The sequence below is a fragment of the Verticillium alfalfae genome, genomic scaffold (genome assembly GCF_000150825.1).
Source record: "Verticillium alfalfae VaMs.102 supercont1.10 genomic scaffold, whole genome shotgun sequence".
NCBI lineage: Eukaryota > Fungi > Ascomycota > Sordariomycetes > Glomerellales > Plectosphaerellaceae > Verticillium > Verticillium alfalfae.
In genome coordinates this window covers 548,183-566,018 of record NW_003315029.1, presented here as the reverse complement: position 1 = coordinate 566,018, position 17,836 = coordinate 548,183, and the positions used below count along the sequence as shown (strand labels likewise).

The 17,836-nt window shown below is 52.9% G+C and overlaps 8 protein-coding genes and 1 non-coding gene across 9 annotated transcripts in view; 2 read left to right on the top strand and 7 right to left on the bottom strand.

Annotated features, from left to right (window-relative positions):
• Positions 1-734: 734 nt before the first annotated feature.
• Positions 735-3,009, bottom strand: VDBG_07617 (protein kinase domain-containing protein; the record flags this gene model as incomplete). The annotated part of the gene is made up of 5 exons (XM_003002112.1): positions 735-940; positions 1,059-1,458; positions 1,551-2,294; positions 2,399-2,595; positions 2,835-3,009. The coding sequence occupies 5 exons, from the start codon at positions 3,007-3,009 to the stop codon at positions 735-737; spliced, it is 1,722 nt and encodes a 573-aa protein (XP_003002158.1).
• A 391-nt stretch (positions 3,010-3,400) lies between these two features.
• Positions 3,401-4,833, bottom strand: VDBG_07616 (conserved hypothetical protein; the record flags this gene model as incomplete). The annotated part of the gene is made up of 4 exons (XM_003002111.1): positions 3,401-3,574; positions 3,630-3,740; positions 3,804-4,447; positions 4,513-4,833. The coding sequence occupies 4 exons, from the start codon at positions 4,547-4,549 to the stop codon at positions 3,401-3,403; spliced, it is 966 nt and encodes a 321-aa protein (XP_003002157.1).
• Positions 4,834-6,254: 1,421 nt separating this feature from the next.
• On the bottom strand, positions 6,255-7,030 carry VDBG_07615 (hypothetical protein; the record flags this gene model as incomplete). The annotated part of the gene is made up of 2 exons (XM_003002110.1): positions 6,255-6,565; positions 6,623-7,030. The coding sequence occupies 2 exons, from the start codon at positions 6,767-6,769 to the stop codon at positions 6,533-6,535; spliced, it is 180 nt and encodes a 59-aa protein (XP_003002156.1).
• Positions 7,031-8,042: 1,012 nt separating this feature from the next.
• Positions 8,043-10,851, top strand: VDBG_07614 (protein kinase domain-containing protein; the record flags this gene model as incomplete). The annotated part of the gene is made up of 4 exons (XM_003002109.1): positions 8,043-8,045; positions 8,138-9,121; positions 9,205-10,038; positions 10,096-10,851. 4 exons carry the CDS (start codon positions 8,043-8,045, stop codon positions 10,849-10,851), a joined length of 2,577 nt encoding a protein of 858 aa, XP_003002155.1.
• Positions 10,852-11,621: 770 nt separating this feature from the next.
• VDBG_07613 (conserved hypothetical protein) lies at positions 11,622-13,056 on the top strand (the record flags this gene model as incomplete). Its single annotated transcript, XM_003002108.1, has 3 exons — positions 11,622-11,813; positions 11,903-12,083; positions 12,134-13,056. 3 exons carry the CDS (start codon positions 11,622-11,624, stop codon positions 13,054-13,056), a joined length of 1,296 nt encoding a protein of 431 aa, XP_003002154.1.
• Positions 13,057-13,242: 186 nt separating this feature from the next.
• VDBG_15166 lies at positions 13,243-13,334 on the bottom strand. Its single transcript has one exon. It is a non-coding gene; the product is annotated as a tRNA-Asp (tRNA).
• A 448-nt stretch (positions 13,335-13,782) lies between these two features.
• Positions 13,783-15,498, bottom strand: VDBG_07612 (conserved hypothetical protein; the record flags this gene model as incomplete). The annotated part of the gene is made up of 1 exon (XM_003002107.1): positions 13,783-15,498. The coding sequence occupies one exon, from the start codon at positions 15,496-15,498 to the stop codon at positions 13,783-13,785; it is 1,716 nt and encodes a 571-aa protein (XP_003002153.1).
• A 671-nt stretch (positions 15,499-16,169) lies between these two features.
• On the bottom strand, positions 16,170-16,952 carry VDBG_07611 (triosephosphate isomerase; the record flags this gene model as incomplete). Its single annotated transcript, XM_003002106.1, has 1 exon — positions 16,170-16,952. The coding sequence occupies one exon, from the start codon at positions 16,950-16,952 to the stop codon at positions 16,170-16,172; it is 783 nt and encodes a 260-aa protein (XP_003002152.1).
• A 522-nt stretch (positions 16,953-17,474) lies between these two features.
• Positions 17,475-17,836, bottom strand: part of VDBG_07610 (dihydroxyacetone kinase) — a gene marked incomplete at both ends in the record, with an annotated part of 1,990 nt that continues 1,628 nt past the window's right edge. The window contains one exon of the mRNA XM_003002105.1: positions 17,475-17,794. Coding sequence (XP_003002151.1) covers positions 17,507-17,794 — 288 coding nt within the window. The remainder of the gene's footprint in view (positions 17,795-17,836) is intronic.

The following is a 17,836-nucleotide window of genomic DNA, read 5'->3' as shown; positions in this document are numbered from 1 at the left end:
GAAAGCTCACTACCATCACGCCACTGATGCCAAGCGGGTGAGCTGGGTAAATCCGCCGCTTGACGATCGCACGACGGCTGGGTGATTATTGTGAGACTTGATAAGTAGGTGGTGTCAGGGTGACTACAACTGCTAAAATTTTACCTTGACGTACTTGGCTTGTGTCTCCTGACCTGCATAACCTACCGGATTAGACTCATTCCTTGTTGTTGGCGTGCTAGTAACCCGCGATACAGGGTCCCTCTGGTGAACACTAGTTTAAGAAACTGCAAGGATATTGGACGGGATTCCAGGTTCGCATCATAATTACGTCTGTCAGATATTTCCCCTTGCTAACTCTCGGTATCGCGAAAGATATATGGAGAAGAGAGTCTAGCATTGACGCGGAGCTCAAGGCCATCTTCTCACACGCAGCTCGTGCAGGCTATCAGAGGCAAGAAAATGCTGACTACCCCTACAAGTACCAAAAGCAGCGCAGGCCGGCGAATAAACAAGCATTCATAGCTGTCCAAGTAACAAATCACCTCGTCAATGTAAATGAGAAACCCGAAGCTACTCAATCACCTTACTGCTCATTTCTGGATTCTACTCGAATGAGGTCTGGCCCTACAGCAGTTTTTTCAAGGACCGACCTTCTACCTCTAGGTTATTAACTCTATATACGCTAACCTTCCTACGCGTTCAATTCCTGCAAGAGGTAGTCAACCTGCGCGATTCTGAAGCATCAAAGTTCTCTAATCTTGCAGTTTAGGCCTGGAAAGTCCCTCAAAAGGCTCCTCTTCTACTACACTCTTCTTGCCGCTCTTCTTCTCCTTGCTTGGTGTTATACGTAGACACGAGGTCTTCAAGTGTGTTTGCCTCCCCCCCCAAACGCGGCCATGCTCACGAGCAAATCCTTGGCGCTGCGGCGCGGCTTGACGAGGTATTTCGTTAGCCTGGCCTAATCATACCATATTGCGTGGGTAAAGACATGTTGCTATCTCTTGGCTTTATCATTCTTCTTTCCATTTCCGAGATACACCCAACCCGCCGGTGATACCTCCCATGGCGCTACTAACCAGGAACTCCCAACTGCTTACCGGCTGTCCCGCCCTGTGGATGAACAAAGTCTAACTCTTTCATCTTGCTAGCATCCATGGAAACCTTTTCCCGGCCGGAACGCTTCTGCACAGGCTGTCTTTGTAGTTGGTTGAGAGACCGTTTATTGAGCTCTACCAATACCGCAACGGGCTCCCTGGTCGCATTAGGAAGACTTGGATTCGACAGTGAAATACAGTATTTTTCGTCCCGTTGACATTTGTCGTGCAAATGATCGAATATCTTGACCAGCTCGTTTGAAGTCGACCTGACCAAGGTTTTGTCCCTCCGGAGAATGACCATCATCTGATCCTCGATGACCGTTACAACATCTCGGATGTATTGCGATGACCTGTCATGAGCCCTCAAAACGTCGAAGCACTAAACGGGACACGTTTCTATCAGAATGAGCTCTAAGGTTTGACTCAGCGCAGGGGGCGCAACATCCAAGATCCTATCAAAACTTTGCTCACCTGCAGGACTTCTGCTTTGACGGACTGTCTGAAGCTGCCGCCTTCCAGCTCAACGAGGTCGTAGAACACATTTGTTCTACCCCCACCAATCATGAAAAATGTGGTTCTTTTGTGATCGAATTCATCTCGGAGCGTCATCCCACCTACTACTTGCGCCAGCATCTCGAAAATGAGGCATCCCATTGTCCAGACGTCGAAAAGCCTGTTTATGGAGCCGCCTCGAATGTCGCATTCTGGTGGACGATAACCGGGAATCTCTGGAACAACTTCCCCCGGCACATTAGACCGAGAGTCTTCCGAGTTCAGCGCGGAGACACCTAAATCGGAAATAACAAGATGCCACCCATAGCTCGTATGGGTGCGATAACATAAGATGTTGTCGGGTTTGATATCGCCGTGACGGCCATACTTTCCAGGCGCAATCTTGCGTGGCTCGTGTATCTGAGCCATTGCTCCAACAAGTCCACATATCTGGCGAGAAAGCCACCGCACAGTCGTTGGGTCTTGCATATCTTTGGGCTGTACTTCCTTGTCCCACAGACATTCCAAGTTATGTTCCGCGTATGGAAAAAGAAAGAAGTATTCGCCATCCATCTCGTAGGTGGCAAGTAGGGTGACCAGGTGCGAATGGAGTCGGCCGTCAAAGACGCGTAGCTGATCAGCCTCGCGTTGCGCGTGACGAAATTTGTCTTCACAACCTCCCCTGAGCTTCTTCACTGCAACAAATTCTGCTTTCAAGTCCAGCTGAAGGTTAGTTAGTAAGGGTATCAGATTTGTTCAAAGGCACTTCCCTTTTGGAGGAGCGGGTCGAAAGTGTGGCAACCAGGATGCAACATTCTCTTGAAAACGTCGCCGAATGCACCACCACGAGTGTCGTCATCCGCAAGCCATTCGCTGACTGGCCCATGAGAAATCCAGGGAAGTATGTGTTTGGTCCCCAGTCTGCTGTGAGGTGCACCTCTGCTTCCTGCGCCGAAATACATGAGGGCAGAAACGCCATTGCCATCTGTCAAAGGCGTCTGAGTCTTTCCGTCTCCAAGAACTTCTAATGAAACATTCCAACGAGGCTTCTGTACTTTTCCTTTTCAAAGGCTTTCTCGGCCTTGTGATCATAATGCAGAGGAAGGTCGGCATCACAAATGGCGCTCCGCTTGTCGAAGATGACGTTTGCATCACTGAGCTTGTCGCACATAACGAGAAGAGCAAATAATTGAATATATGTGTGGCCCTTCTCAGGATCAGGGTAACATATCTGGCGAACAAGGGACTCTCTTGTCAACTTACTGTTAGGGCCTTCGGGTATAATCAGGCTTCTCGAAACGACCTCCGGCGTCAGGCATCTCTGGAGTGTGGAGAGGGGCCAATATGACTGATCGTCCTTCAGGCCTTCCACTTTGTGGTCGTGCAACAGTTCCCATAGGTCGTCTGATGACAGTTCTTGGGGTGATGCTTTTATCATTGTGTGCTCTGCTTTGTTTGATGGTCAAATTCGAGCGATAGAAGTCAACCCAGACTTATGGTGGATTGTCAGGCAAATAGGTGCCCAATATATGCAAAGGCTAAAAATGCCAGGTTTGTCAGTCTCGGAGGCAGCCTGCTTGTTTTCCAGGTATGCAGCAAAGTGGATTCACTTGTAGAGCAAGTTGCACGAGGCTGCAGGCTGCAGGCTGTCAGCGCGCGGTCATCAAAGACCTTACTCAGCCACTGCTTGACCATGAACGAGCTTCCGTGGTGGAGTATTTGCTGTGCGGGTCTCAGGGAACAAGACACGCCATTAAACGGCGGTACGAATTGCAACCCTCTGACAAAATATTGATCGCTCGTCCAAGAGCTATTCATTGAGACCATCGCTAGCAACGACATATGTTCTTGGTACGACGTCTACGGGATGTCCAAAAATACCAGCTTCCGAGAGTAACGGTGGTAAAGCCAAAGGCCAATACGAAATATATCCAAATCATGCCCGACACCCTCGCTTTCCCTGCTCCGTCGCCCCAATCGAAGAAAGTCATTGAGAAGATGGTCTGAGGCGGTGGTGATTAGTTGTCAAGGCATCGTGCCATCTGGGCAACCACTTACAGCCAAAAAGGTACCTGGTAAGAAGATCATGGTGATGAGCGAAATAGAGCGCATATGCTTCGAATCGCGGGTCGTTGCAAGAGCGATCTCAACGTTGGTGTCCGAATATGACTGCAACAGATATGTCAGCCAGATATCATGCGTTCAATGGATGACGGCAATATGTTGTCTTACCCATTGCGTCGCCATGGGCATACCATCTAACCTCATGGCCGAGTCACGGATCTTTTCGTCGTACTCCTCCACAATGGCCTCAAGTCGGTCACCTATGCGAGTACTGCTTGCCTCAAGGGCTCGGCACTCCAAAATTTCGTTGTGCTGGGTATCCTGGAGCCCATGCCCATTTTCTTTGGTAGTCACTGCCTGCGGCGCATCGATCATCGGCGCTGATTGCAGGAGTCTGGCATGTCTTGCCATGTGTTTGAGCTGGTTCTGCCAGTTTATGAGCACATTCCTCAGATGGGCGGCGTCTAACCACGCCTCTTTTCGATCGCGGCTACGCCTGTCTAACTCTTCTTGGCTTGCCTCGCCACGGGTTTCGATGCGTTCGCTGAGCTGATCAATATTCGCCTCCAGGCCATCAATGGAGTTCTCCACAAGCTTTATATGCCTAGAACGCTCAATCTCAGCCATGATGCCAAAGGGAATCATTGGATGAATGGCATCCGACCCAACCAGACTCAGCCGCTTGAGCACTTTATCTTCAATCGTTTTGGTGCAGCCAAAGAGAATTCCAAACGTGAGTTGACGGCATGGGAAGTAAGTTGCTGTCATAGCGAGGTCTCCCTCCCATTCATTGGATGTTCGCGCATTGTAGACTATCCGAGGAGAACTGCAATCAGTCATGCTGTCTCAACATGATGACAAGTACCAGTGGACGTACCATATGAACGATAGGAACCACCTTCAGCTGACTGCATGGAAACATTGTTTGCTGAAAATGCAGATACATCGGCCCTGCTGATGGTTCTCGTCAAAGTGCCGTGAGTGTGGAATCTTCTTATGATGGTCTCGAAAATTTCGCGTGAAAACGGCAAGTCGCGAATGCTTCGAGTTGCCCCTGAACCTGAGTCGTTTTGCCCTTCTTTCTCCCGAAGTACAACCTCGGACCTCTGCGTGTTTGATCGGCTTGGGTTGCAAAGAGTCGAGTCATCTGCGATTGAGACTTTCTCGTTCATGTCTTTCTCATTACATAGCTCCGCGGACTCAACAGTCAGTTTCGGTCGATCGCATCGGCTGGTCAAACTTGAATTGGATCGTTAGGATGAATGTCAATTGACGAAGGTTTTCTCAAGATTTACTCACATAAGAATCAACCCTCCATCGACATTTTTATCATCTATATCTGGTACCTCCTGTTCATGGCACTACGGTCAATAACGAGCGATGGTATGGATCTGTAGGAGCACTTGCATTGTCGAGCCACTTCTGCCAGTCTTTTTCCGAGCTCAACGACCGAGTAAGCAACTAAATGATTAACTTAAAGTCTTGACAGTAGGTACATGAGTTTATAATCATCGTCGCACTTACCTTGCCGGTGCTGGAGAGCTTGACGACTGTGCTGCTGCTCCAGTGGTATTCGAAACACCGCTCCAAGTCGCTGGCGCTTAAGCCAGAGAAGTCCCGTACCCAATCCATTTGTGCATGGCCCAGTGAGAGAATTATGGATACTGCGCAGCTACCGTGACTTACTCACGGCCTATACTGGATGCTGGAAATATCTCTGAGGCATACCTCGCCAATTATGCTCATGTTGTGTTGTCCTTGGGAGAGGGCCTTCGGTGTCCGAATTCGTATTCACTCTGGCAAGAATGCACCTGTGCAAGCCTGGTCAGCCCACGAGTTCGCCTATCAACTACTAGTGGCGGGAATTGGGTTAGGTCACCAATGCGAAAGACACTTCACCGTGCATGTATATTGCTACATGGTCACACCCTCTTGTTGAGATGTTGCCTCCGTCCCATGCAGCCTACCGCCCGCCAATGGTGCGCGCTACCGCGTAGCCTGATACACCTTCCAGTAGGCTGTGCCCAGATGCGGTAGAAACCTCTTGGTTTAAATACACTTCACTTGTCTTTGTACTCCATACGCTGTGATTAGGAGGACACCCATCATCTCCCACCTTTCGTCCTAATTCTATCCTAGGAACTCCATATCGTAGTGCATGATTGAGGGTGCCCGCATAGCACATCCCGCAATGGCCGTCGCGTACATCAGAGCCACATACCTGGAAAAGTCTAACATCGAGAACTTCTTTTCTCGACTGTTCGGTGTTGGTGCTTTCACTGTAAAGGTAAGTCCACCCACACAGCCCGGAGGTATCACGATGCACAGCCCAAGCCCCCGCCCTGCCCCCAGCCCCGCCTCACTCCAGCCATTTTCATCCCTGTGGTCATATTAACGGACTTCCAATGACACAGCGTAAACGCGGCAGGTGGGAGTATCAAATCCCTAGGCGGCTCGATGCGGTACGCAACTCCCCCTCGGTCTTCTGTCGCTGACCTGAGCTGCTCACTTGTCTGTAGGTACAGCAATCGCAGCTTATGTCGCTGGCGGCAATCGAACATTACGAGCAGATCTAGAAGGTATGAAAGACGGTGGCCTGTGTACTCTTTGGCTCTGTTCATTTGCAAGCTGTGCTAAATTGACTGCTTGGGACACTGCTGAACAATATCTTTATCATTCTTCTTGGCTGTTAGTGGATTCCTGTCACGCGCAATCTCTCGTGCCATAAGTCAACCCCTGCCCCCAATCTTTCCTTCTTCCCCGAAGCCATGAAAAACAAAGGATCTAGAGCACAGCAACAGGGACCTTCATCTTTACCGATAAACACCAAAAAAACAAATGATCTCAAAGGCCAAATTCTAGAGGTGATGGGTGTGCATACTGCCGTCTTCTATCCCTCAGCTAATGATCGGGTTATGCCCTTCGCAACTCTTCATGTGCGTCAGAATTACAATCTCTATCTTCATGTGCGGCGACTGCAAACTCACGATCTCAAGCGGTGTTGCAGCTCTGATGTTGTACTTGTCGTGGCGAACCTCAACGGCGAATCCCCCAGGCCCAAGCTTGTTCCTGAGTGCTCGGAACAAGCGATCTGGACTGGTAGCCCGCGTCGACAAGGTCCCTTGGACTGGCATGCTGTCAATTCGGTTTCTGCAGTATGTTGATGATTCCTGAGACATGGCCGCAGACGTTATTCGCTTGGGCGGTTTCGTACCGAGGGTGAGGACGCTTTGGGCGTTATATGTGGTTGTCTGACCAGGAGCCGTCCTTCTCGTGCGTGAGGACAACCGACAGGGTGTTTTCACGATTTAAGTTATTCTGTCTCCCTCTTGATGAATTTAGATAAGGCAATTTTTCTCTTCCCAACACAGCGTCATGCTGCCCCATAAAGCTGCAAATGTAGTGGCTTCGGGGATCAGGCTGCAGGGTCCCGTGGAAGCAGACATGGGGCAAAGCCAGTTACAGCCCCAAGAGTGCAGCTCCTCGGCGTCTAGCACATGCTTCCCGACCACGGAGACAAGTGGCGATCCTTTAGCAAAGTGTAAAAAGTCCGTGGCAGTGCTGATTGAGGATCGGTGTGCAGGCAATGAAAGCCAATCAACGTATGAGACAACCAACCAACACCAGTTGGAGCCTCCAATCAAAGGGCCACGAATTTACTACTCCACTCGCATCTTGGTTCGGTGATATTGCCTTGCGAGGCTGCTGACGACATGTCACTCGTGATATGGGGTGCTGATTGCAGCTTGAAGTAGGCGCCAAGGCGGTTCCGTGAGTAAGACACAGCTTCGATTTCGGTGTCATCAGGTAGCCACGGGGGCAATTATCTCGGTCTTAGTATTCGAAAATGCGTGATGCAAGGTCTGGCCCCATCAACTGACAGGCCCCCAAGGTTGGCCATGGGGGCCGCTTCTCGTGGGCGTTTGTGCCAACGCCATCAGCGACTTCGTCCACTTCGGCGACAGCCTGAAACAAATCCCACCACTACCCAGCACACACCATTTCATGCTGTATTGATCTCAGTTAACCGACTCAGCCTGCTGCTGCCCTCTTTCGCCGACTCGACCACGCCTTTCCTTTAGTCTTCAGCACTGCCCCAGGCGGCCTGGTCAACAAATTGATGCTTGGAAAGGCTGTGATGAAACTAATTTTACAATACTCGATGCGGGCAGCCCTCCTGCAACCACACCAAAATGCAGGACATTGCGGGGAGTTATGCCTCTACCTATTTGGAGCTCGGTAGCGCATGGCATGTCTAGCCTTCGCTGCCAAGCGGCAGTATCAACTCGATAAAAGACATCCTATCAGCTCCGTCGCCATAACGAGTGTAAATTAGGTGATTTGCTTCACGGACCCGATAACTCCAAAAAAACATCACGCAAACAAAGGCCCGTAGACTTCGCTTCAATGGTAAATATTCAATCACGAAGGTGTCAATCCACGCCTCAGCTGTTTCCCGGGGCTTTATACCAGGCAGAGGCTAATGAGGATTTTGTCTGCAGAGTTCTTCATTCCAGCAACAGAACTTGCCCTCTGTTCTTATTTGGAGGGCTGAAAATGTCGGGTTGAAGGACATAGACCGTGCTCCGAACGCAAAAGACGTCGGGGTTGCACGCAGCGATATTACCTCGAACCTATCGGAGGTCGTCGACAACGGCGAAGAGGCTCAGCTCAAATATTCAATTACAAAAGCTAGTGCGGCCCGCAAGGGAGGTTCTTCTTTGATCGACCCTTTGAAGGGTATTGACCCTAGGACCGACAACGCGCCTAATGTCTACGGCGACTTCAGCTCTCTCGACATCTCCGACTGCAATTCAGAGGGTCGTATTTCCTCTCCAGATGAAAATTGGGATGATCAGGTCCTACGCGCACAGCATCTGGAAGGTTTTGCGGAATTTTTGCCCTACGATGAGCTGGGGGCATTGATGGTCAAGAAGCGGGTAAAGAAATACCTCGAAATCTGCAAGATTCCCTCCAGATACCCCGAGAGCAACTTGCAAGAAATTACAGATGCCATTCTGGATAGGCACAAAGTACCGGATCCACGCGACTCTCCCGGCCAGCCTAAAAGGCTGCGGCGGCCTATGAGAGAAACGTGTCGGCGCAAGATCTTCGCAATCCTAGCATCTATAGACAAGGCAGACGATATTGAACTCTTCATTGAGCATGGCATATACGACTGCCACCTTCCTCTAGCCATCGACTTCACGAAACAGGTCGTCTCTCGGGAGATAGGGGGTGTCTTGGAGCCCCTTCCTATCAGACACTGGACGAGAAGGGTTCTGGATACTTTCAATTATTATCAATGGAGGGTGACTGCTCCATTTTTCGACATGGCTGATCATAAATGTCCTCACCTTAAGTTAAGGAGCGAGACTATACTGCCATTTGGCCGTGATTCCGGTACCGCGAAGGCCTATGGGGGTTCCGGAGAGGTTGAAAAGATTGTGGTTCATCCCGCGCATCACAACTATCCTCATGAGAAGGTAAATTTCTTGTATATCGCCTTTTGATTTCCCTCCGCTCTCTTTATGTTTTAACTTTTGAACGAGAGTTAACCGTGTAAAAGGACGACAACCAACATTTATATTTCGCCCGGAAACGTCTTCAAAAAGGAACCCTTTCCCAGCAGGATTACGAAAAGCGCTTCTGGAACGAGCGCAACAATCTACTAAGAGTTCGCAAGAACCCGAACGTGATCACAATGTTGGCCAGCTATGAGAAAGACGGAGAATACAGCTTTCTATTCCCTTGGGCCCACGGCGGCGACCTTACAGCATTCTGGGAAAACCACTCCGCGCAGCCACGACTCCGGGATAAAGATAAAACACTCCCATTGTGGCTCATGACACAGTTGCTTGCCATTGCTAGGGGTGTTGATGCCGTCCATCAGCCAACGAGCGATGAGGAGCCGTATCTCCAGTTGCCAGGGAAGGTTAAGCCTCTATATGGCCGTCATGGCGACCTCAAGCCTGGTAACATTCTCTGCTTCAAGGGGAAAGGCGATCCCTTCGGAAACTTTCAGATCTCTGACTTTGGTCTGGCTGCGTGTCATGGAACTCGGTCCATACAGGAGATTGTTGGTCCTCAGTTTGGTCTCTCACTTTGCTACCGTTCCCCCGAGATTAAAGTCAATGGATCTGTCAATCCAAGTTACGACGTGTGGCCACTGGGCTGCGTGTTCCTCGAATTTCTTGGATGGTATCTCCTCGGTTGGGCTCACACTGACGATTTTGCTGGAAAGAGGAATCGTGACTCTAACGGGAGCGAGGTACAAACGTATCCTGGGGCTGAAAACCCGCCCACAGATATCCTTTTTGACGATTCATTCTTTGACGAGGAGGTTAAATCAGTTGATGGACAGATTATTAGAACCGCGAGAATGAAACCCTCGGTCATCCAGGTGCGTTGCCCAACACTCATGATAAAAGGCTCACAGCCGCTAAAATGTGACTACTAGGAACTACGTCTTCTTCGTCAAGATCAGAGCTGCAGCGACTTGCTACTCGATGTTTTGGACTTCATCGAAGACAGAATGCTGCGAATGAACCCGAACAAGCGAGCGCAGTCACATGAGATCGTCGAGTTCTTTGAGAAGCTGGTACAAATTTGTAGGGACGACCCCTCCTACGGCATCGCGAAATCGAAGTCACCGAGACGAGCGGATACAAACCTCTCGGAAATTGACAATCGATCCATGATTGAACAGCCAGGCGGCCAGCTCATGATTGACCAAGGCATCCGTTCAGCCGCCATCAATATGGCGGCACAGTCACTCGAACAAGATCCTGTAGGTGTTGCAGGCATATCCGCAACAATCTTGCTACGCAACGGCGCTCCGTCTCCAGAGGAAAGAAAGCTCAACATGCCGCGTAGCAATTTTCAACCCCCTGAGTTGCCAGATTCACCAACATTTGGTACCACCGACACATCGGTTTGGGATGAACGGCCAATCTCGATACACATTACGCAACAGACAACACCAACACCATCTCAGCCAGACAGTGTAGCGGACAGTTTAGCAGACAGCTTTACGTCTGCAGAACTAGTCACTGACGAGACCGTTCTTTCATCCCAGCCCAAACCTCATAATGCAATGAGGTCGACGAGAAATGGGTATGGAACGATGGGGGCTATGAAGAGGACTGCGCCCGTCGAGCCTCCTTCCCACGAGCACGCCCCACGCTTTCCCTGGAATCGATTATTCTGCTGTTGATTGCATGAGGAGGGATTTTTGACTTTGCCGGCAATCGATGCTTACGATCTGGTGATTGGTCGTCCGCAAGAGGTCGTTTCCTTTAATATCAGCTCAATTTCCTAATTAGAAGTATATTGAGATCAGGGGTTCTGTCTGACTAGAGAGCCGGGCTGGCTCACAATGCCGCCACGACAGGCGCACTGAACTACTTTGGACGAGGGATCCGTTTACGCCATTCTCAACCACAAAAAAGTCAATGTGTGTTGTGGGAGTAAAGAAATATATTCAGCTACTTTATGTTAAATTTGTGCTCAATCTGCAACCGGTGAATCATTCCTGGAACCATATACAACCCCGCGGTTAGTCCTCCGATCGCTGGTCGTCTATCATGGGCTGTGCGGACGAAGTAAACTCCGCCCCCATGATTTGCACGCCTAATGTTGAACCAGCCCGCCACAGCTGAGAACGACATTTTCAAAGGACTGAAACGACCGTAATTCTACAAATGATTCACTGAAGAGTGCCAATGGCGACCAGTCGCTCGTAGAAAGTCTGCGCCTTATTGACAGCGATGGGGGCTGCGGCGGACTTGTCTTTATCCGCCAGACTAACGAACCCCTCAGACTACTAATCGAGTCTACACGTAAGATCGAGTGCTGAGTCCAGGCCGCTAGCAAAGTATAAAGAGGACGAGAATACTTGTATGGGTTTAACATGACCATCACTCATCCCAATCACTCGGTTCGTGAATCCTGAATACCTCAATTCATGCATAATCGTTGAACGCCATGGCCGCCCCTCAAAGACCCACGCCCGACGTCGAAGAACTGCGCCGGTTCTATGTCGGGAAACTCATCACGGAACTGCCCATGCCGGCAGCAGTCCTCGATGTCGTCCCCTTGAAGCGACACTGCAAGACGATGCTGGATGCTGTCGACAGCCTGGGCGTCGGCTTCCGTGCGCATGTCAAGACACACAAGGTGAATGGTGCCAGCAATACAAGCCTCCTCATTCGTCCGCCTTCTTCCGCTCACTCTGGTAATAGACAGTCGAAGTTGCTCGTCTCCAGGTAGGCGAGACGTCCAAAGATGTCAACATTGTCGTCTCGACGCTGCTGGAGTTCGAGCACGTGCTGCCGCTTCTCGAGGAGTGCAGGGACAATGGCCGCAACGTCAATGTCCTCTACGGCATCCCACTCCCACCATCGCGGGCCGCGGCTCTGGCCGTTCTCGGACAACGCATCGGCCCTGGTAGCGTCTCTGTCATGATAGACCATGCGTCCCAACTGACCGCGGTGGAGCGCTTTCACGAACTCGCCGGGTTTTCCGCAGGCATTTACGTCAAGGTCGATACGGGCTACCACCGCGCCGGCCTCCCACCAGCGGGCTCAACAAGAACAGTCTACTGGAGAAGATCGCTCAGCTGGAGGCTGAAGGCAAAGCGAACCTCATCGGTCTCTATTCCCACAGCAGTTTGAGCTACAACGACTCTACGGCGAAGCAAGCGATGGACAATCTGGCAGATGAGATCAAGGGCTGCGTCGAGGCGCTCCAGAACAACGCGACGCATTTCAAACCGGGCAAGCAGCTGACCATCAGCGTCGGGGCATCACCTCAAGTCGCCTCAATTGAGAACCTCACGCGACCGGCGGCGGCGGGGTCGCCTCACGGAGACCATCTTCGCCAGACGATACAACAAATAACGCAGAATACTCCTGCCGGGTTCCGAACAAAATTGGAATTGCACGCGGGAGTCTACTCGCTTCTTGATGTTCAGCAAATGTCGACCCAGGCACGGGGTTTCCTTGGCGCAATTGATGATGAGGTCGCCATCTCCGTGGTCGCCGAAGTCGTCAGCGTCTACAACAACGGCGAGAGAGAGACACCCGAAGCGCTCGTTGCCGTTGGAACCCTCGGGCTCGGAAGGGAACCCTGTGCTGCATATTCTGGATGGGGTGTGATCGGGCCAAAGTCATTCTCGGCTGAGCCTGGGAACAAGACAAGGCTGATTGTGAAGAGGATCAGCCAGGAACATTCTATTCTTGCCTGGGAGTCGAATTCACAGGATCCGATTCCCCTTGAAGTTGGCCAGAGCATCCGTATATATCCAAACCATGCTTGCGTCACGAGTGCCATGTACGGTTGGTACCTGGTGGTCGACTCCAGCGAAAAGGAGACCGCCGAACGGATCGTGGACGTTTGGGTCAGAGTATCAGGCTGGTGATCTACGTATCAAATGTGGAGGAAAGGAAGCTAGGGCATCAGTGTCTTGAGTTTCCAGGGACATGAATGATACCCGGCACTTCTTATAATGCTGGATTGCTGATTACCCTTGCGAGAATTTCTGTGTGAATGGAGTCCCTCTCGTGAAGTGGGACCAGCGAGCAGCATGGCCAAACAAAAATATGATCTTCCGATCGGGGAATTGAACCCCGGTCCCCGGCGAATGTTTCCTTTGGTGAAGGTGACAAGCCGATATCCTAACCACTAGACTAATCGGAATGATGGGATTGATGGGCTGAATCGAAAGTAGCGCAGTTCATAATGGCATTCAGACTTTGATCAGTCTTTTGTGGGCAGTCTGGCGCAGTGCTCGTCGGCCTCGACCAAGGGCCCCACATAGGCCTATCCAACTTGCTACAGCATGTCTACACGCCCATACCTTTCTCCAGATCGGAATGTTTCTAAGCCCATAGCATGTCCGGCCATTGAAGTAACCGGACTGGAAGAATGAGTGGTTTGCGCAGTCAGTCTCAATATTGATAAAACTTGCAGTAGTGCCAGACTCTAGGTCTAACGTCGCGCAAACGAAGAGCGAATTGGGATTATCACAGTGCACATCAAGACATCCCAACGACCCCCAAAGCATGTACATAATCTCGAGACCCGGCCAACGCAATGCAAAAAAGAACCATATCCCCATCCTCGGGACCCAACAAGAAGAATAGGGTCATGACGCGGCCGTCTCAGGCGTTGCCTTTTCTGTCTGCCCGTCCTCGCCAGCCCACCTCTGCAGCGACGAAACCTTCTCCCTCTTCCGGTCCTTCCTTGTCTTCAGCGGCGGCAAGCCCGAGCTCTTCGGCTTGGCCAGCAGTTTCCTCGCAAAAGGAATGCGCCAAATCTGCGGGCCGACGACGTCGTCGCCGGCGACCCTGTTGGCCTCGATGACAGTCTTGAGACGCTTGGCAGCCTCCCAGTTGGACGTGATGGTCGTCAGGTGGGCCTTCCAGCCGTAGAGGAAGGAGGAAACGTTCATAGCGTTGAGGCCGGAGCCCTTTTGGCCGACGACAAGGGCAACCTCGGGGAGCTCGTGCGCGTCAACGAGCTGCTGGGCCCTGTCCCACGTGATGGTGCCGACGGTGCGGATGGGCAGACGCAGGTCGTCAGGGACGGCATAGCATGACAGCGTGCGGAGTTCATCAAGACGACGCTTACAATCAGCTGCTCTGGCATCGGCGTCGACGGGTGCGTCCTGCGATGCTTCAAAGAGAATGCGCGCACGTGCGACTTCGGATTCGGTACCAATGTCGTAGGCAATCTTGAGGAACGTGTCGGCGGCGTCTTGCGTGCATACCAGATCCCGACTGCTGATGGCGGGGTACATTGTCGTCAGCAGTCGTGGACCGTTTTCAACCTCATCGCGGGCGTCGATAAGGTGCTGGGCGGACCGGAGAAGGTCTGAACCGGGGCCGATGGCCATGTGGCTAAAGTCAGATGCCAGGGCCATGAAGACGGAGCAGTCGACGTTGAGGGTCGTGGTGAAGTCCTTGAATGGTTCGGTGATGACAAGGTGGGAAAGAGCATCCGCAATGGACGGCGTCGGCTGGGAGAGGAGGCCAGAGGTGTCAGAGACAGTCTCGAGTGTCAGGTCGATTTCGCCTCCAAAGGTTCGGATGAAGTTCAGAAGCCTGTCTACATGGTGATTTTCGCCTTCGCGGATTCTCGTCAGGAGCATCCTGACTGCTGGTCGGCGGTAGTCGTGATACGTGATGGAGGCGGCGGCGACGAGCTGGCGGGCGAATCGTGCCACTTCAATGTCGTTCTCGCTCCCTTCCGGTAATGGCGACTCATCTGGGTCGGCGTCCTCGTCGTCTTCCCAGTCCCATCCGGCATCCGTCATCTCGTAAAACAGCCTCCTCTCCGTCGTGTTGACGACCTTGATCCACTCAGCACCACCACTGACGACGGCATCGACAATCACCGTGTCGGTCTTGCGATTAGCCGGGGTGCGGGAGAAGTCGCGCCGCAGGCCGACAAGATTGTGGCACTTTTTGGCTGTGCTCCAGACGAGATCGTGAAATTTGTAGTTGCAAGCATCGAGCTTGGTGCGAAGTTTATTGTTCACCAGCTCGAGATCCGTGTCGTCGTCCTGTGCTGTTTCGCAGAGCTTCAGCATATTGTCGACATTTCGCTTCTCCGAGAGCACGAGGCGTTCAAAGACGCCGAGACCCGTGATGGCTTGATTCCATGGGAGCGGCTTGGAGCCGACGACTGGTCGCTGGTCGACAACCTCTTTGAGCTGCTGGAGCTCATCGATCAGCGTCGAGATGCGGCCGGCGATGGACTGACATTGCTGCAGAATCTCGGCATGAATCTCGCCCTGGTCGGCGGCTTCTTCAGCAAAGGATTCCGACTTCGTGTCCTGTGAGAGCTCATCAGAGGCCATCTTGAAGGCTACGCTTCAGGGTCTCATGTGACAAGGGGACCTGCCTGGCGATGACCGTGGGGTCGTTCAAGTGCTGGAGGAGGGGCGGGCTCGACAGACGAGGGCGGGACAGCGTTGGAAGAAGCTTGAAAGTGCAGCCCTTGGTCTTCAATTTCTGACTGCAATGTGAGAAGTCGTACCTGTCCTGGTCTCGAGGTTGAAGTGTGCTTTTGGTGTCTGACGGGCAGGTGCCTTCGACGAGGATTCTGTACTTTGAGCCCATCATCATGGGCAAGTGTGATGAGTCATCCGGGCTGGTCTTGTGTTCGCTTAGTCACCATTTCTTTCCTGATATGGCCTCAAGGTCGTGGAGGTTGTGGTTACACTTCGAGTAAGATGATGTAGATTCTGGCTGGCGCACGACACTTGATACGAGTCTGAATACTGTTTCTCCCGGGTCAGTGTGAGGTTGTTGAGTGTAGCTGGGGTGAACGCCATCGGACGATATGATTGCCACGACCATGGTGATTGATCAGCTGCCATTCAGCAAAGACCTGACCTTGGCGAAGATCCAGCTAACCTCTATTTGAAGACCATATCTATAGATCTCGGAGAGGAAACAAACAACTACATATTTACTCATTGAATCCACATCCAAAAGAAGCCTCGCTTATCACCCGGCCCTGACCCAATCACGCACTCGCCACCTCCTCAACAGTCCTCCAAAACCTGTCGACATCATGCCCAAACCGCCCAAGGAACAGCCCGTCCACGCCGCCCTTCAACCTCTCGAACGTCCCCGGCCCCGCGCTGCCCCCATACAGAATCCTCACACGCCCCTCCCGGCCCTGCACGCACGCCATCGCGCGCACCGCCCGCACGACACCAAGCACATGCTCAGCAGCCGCCGGCTCCGCAGCACCAATGGCCCAGACGGGCTCATACGCCAGCACGACCTCGGCCGCTGGCGGCAAGGCCGCTAGAACGCTCTCGACCTGCGGCCGCAGCGCCTCGGCGGCGGCCTGGGCCCCGGCCTCATCACCAGCGGCCAGGGGCCGGTCGAGCTCGCCGACGCACACGAGCGGGATGAGGCCGTTGCGGGCGGCGGCGGCAGCCTTGGCGGCGGTGCTGGCGTCCGTCTCGCCAAAGAGGCGGCGGCGCTCGGCGTGGCCCAGCTCGACGATGCGGACGCCGAGCTCGGCGAGGGAGGCGGGCGAGACCTCGCCCGTGTAGGCGCCCGCGTCTTCGGCGTAGCAGTCCTGGGCGCCGAGGAGCAGAGGGGCTGTGCCGGTCTGGGTGACGGCGGCGGGCAGCGAGAGAAAGTCAGGGATCAGGAAAATGTCGATGGCGTGGGGTCCTGGGCATGTGGCGAGGCGGGGCAGCAGTACGTCGAGGTATTCTTTTGTGCGGGAGGGGGAGAAGTACATCTTGGTGGAGAGGCCGATGAGGCGGCGCCGGGGAGTGACGGCGGCCATGGTGACTTGCTTGGTGTGGAGAGCGTGTAACGCTCCTCGGATGATGAAGTTCCTTTGGTGGTCGAGTCGACAGGATGTGTGTGGCTGTATGAGTGCCCCTTCTGATGTGGGTTCCGCCTCTGACGAAAGCAGGACCGGGAGCGCGCTGGAAGATGCTACTTCCGTCAGCCGGATCGTCTCGGCTTGTGTTAAAATACAGTTCAATGACACAGAAGAAGCTGGAATTCCCCAGACGGCTGAGAAACTAGATGAACGTTCCGACAGATAGAGAGGAAGCCGAAGATGTGGAACCCCATGGCTCGGATGTCCTGATACGGACCAAGGTGAGTGAAGGGATGGAGGGCTTACCGAACTCCACCGAGTCTCACCGACGGATCGCCCCTTTTCGCCCCTTTCCGCCCCGATCCGATCACATCTTGCCATCCATCCTCCCCACAATAGTAACCCAGAGAGCTGCAGCGATCACGCGGGGTTGCCCAATTCGGGATGACAAGAGAATATGCGTAAATTGTATCGTCATTCTCGCTGCCGCTACCAATCATGGCCACAGGGGCCTAGTCTAAGCCATCCCCGCGAGGAGCCCCTCCACAGTGACCCTCGCTGCCCACGCGCCCGGGTCGGGCGGGATCTCCCTGCGCTCGTCTCCAGACCCGACTCCGACATAGGTCGCCCTGCCCAGCCGCGGCTTTCATGCCCTTTGGTCGACTCGGCACCGCCCCACAGCACCCTTCCACGCCCTGCCGTGAAAGCTCCCGACGGCCTTTGCCCTTCGTCAAAGGGAATGAGAGTGTCCATGATGGTGCGGCCTCCCACCCTTGGGTGGGGGGTACCGGCCGGATTTCCTGGAGTGCCGTTGGCCGAGCTTCCGGCCTGAGGGCCTCTTT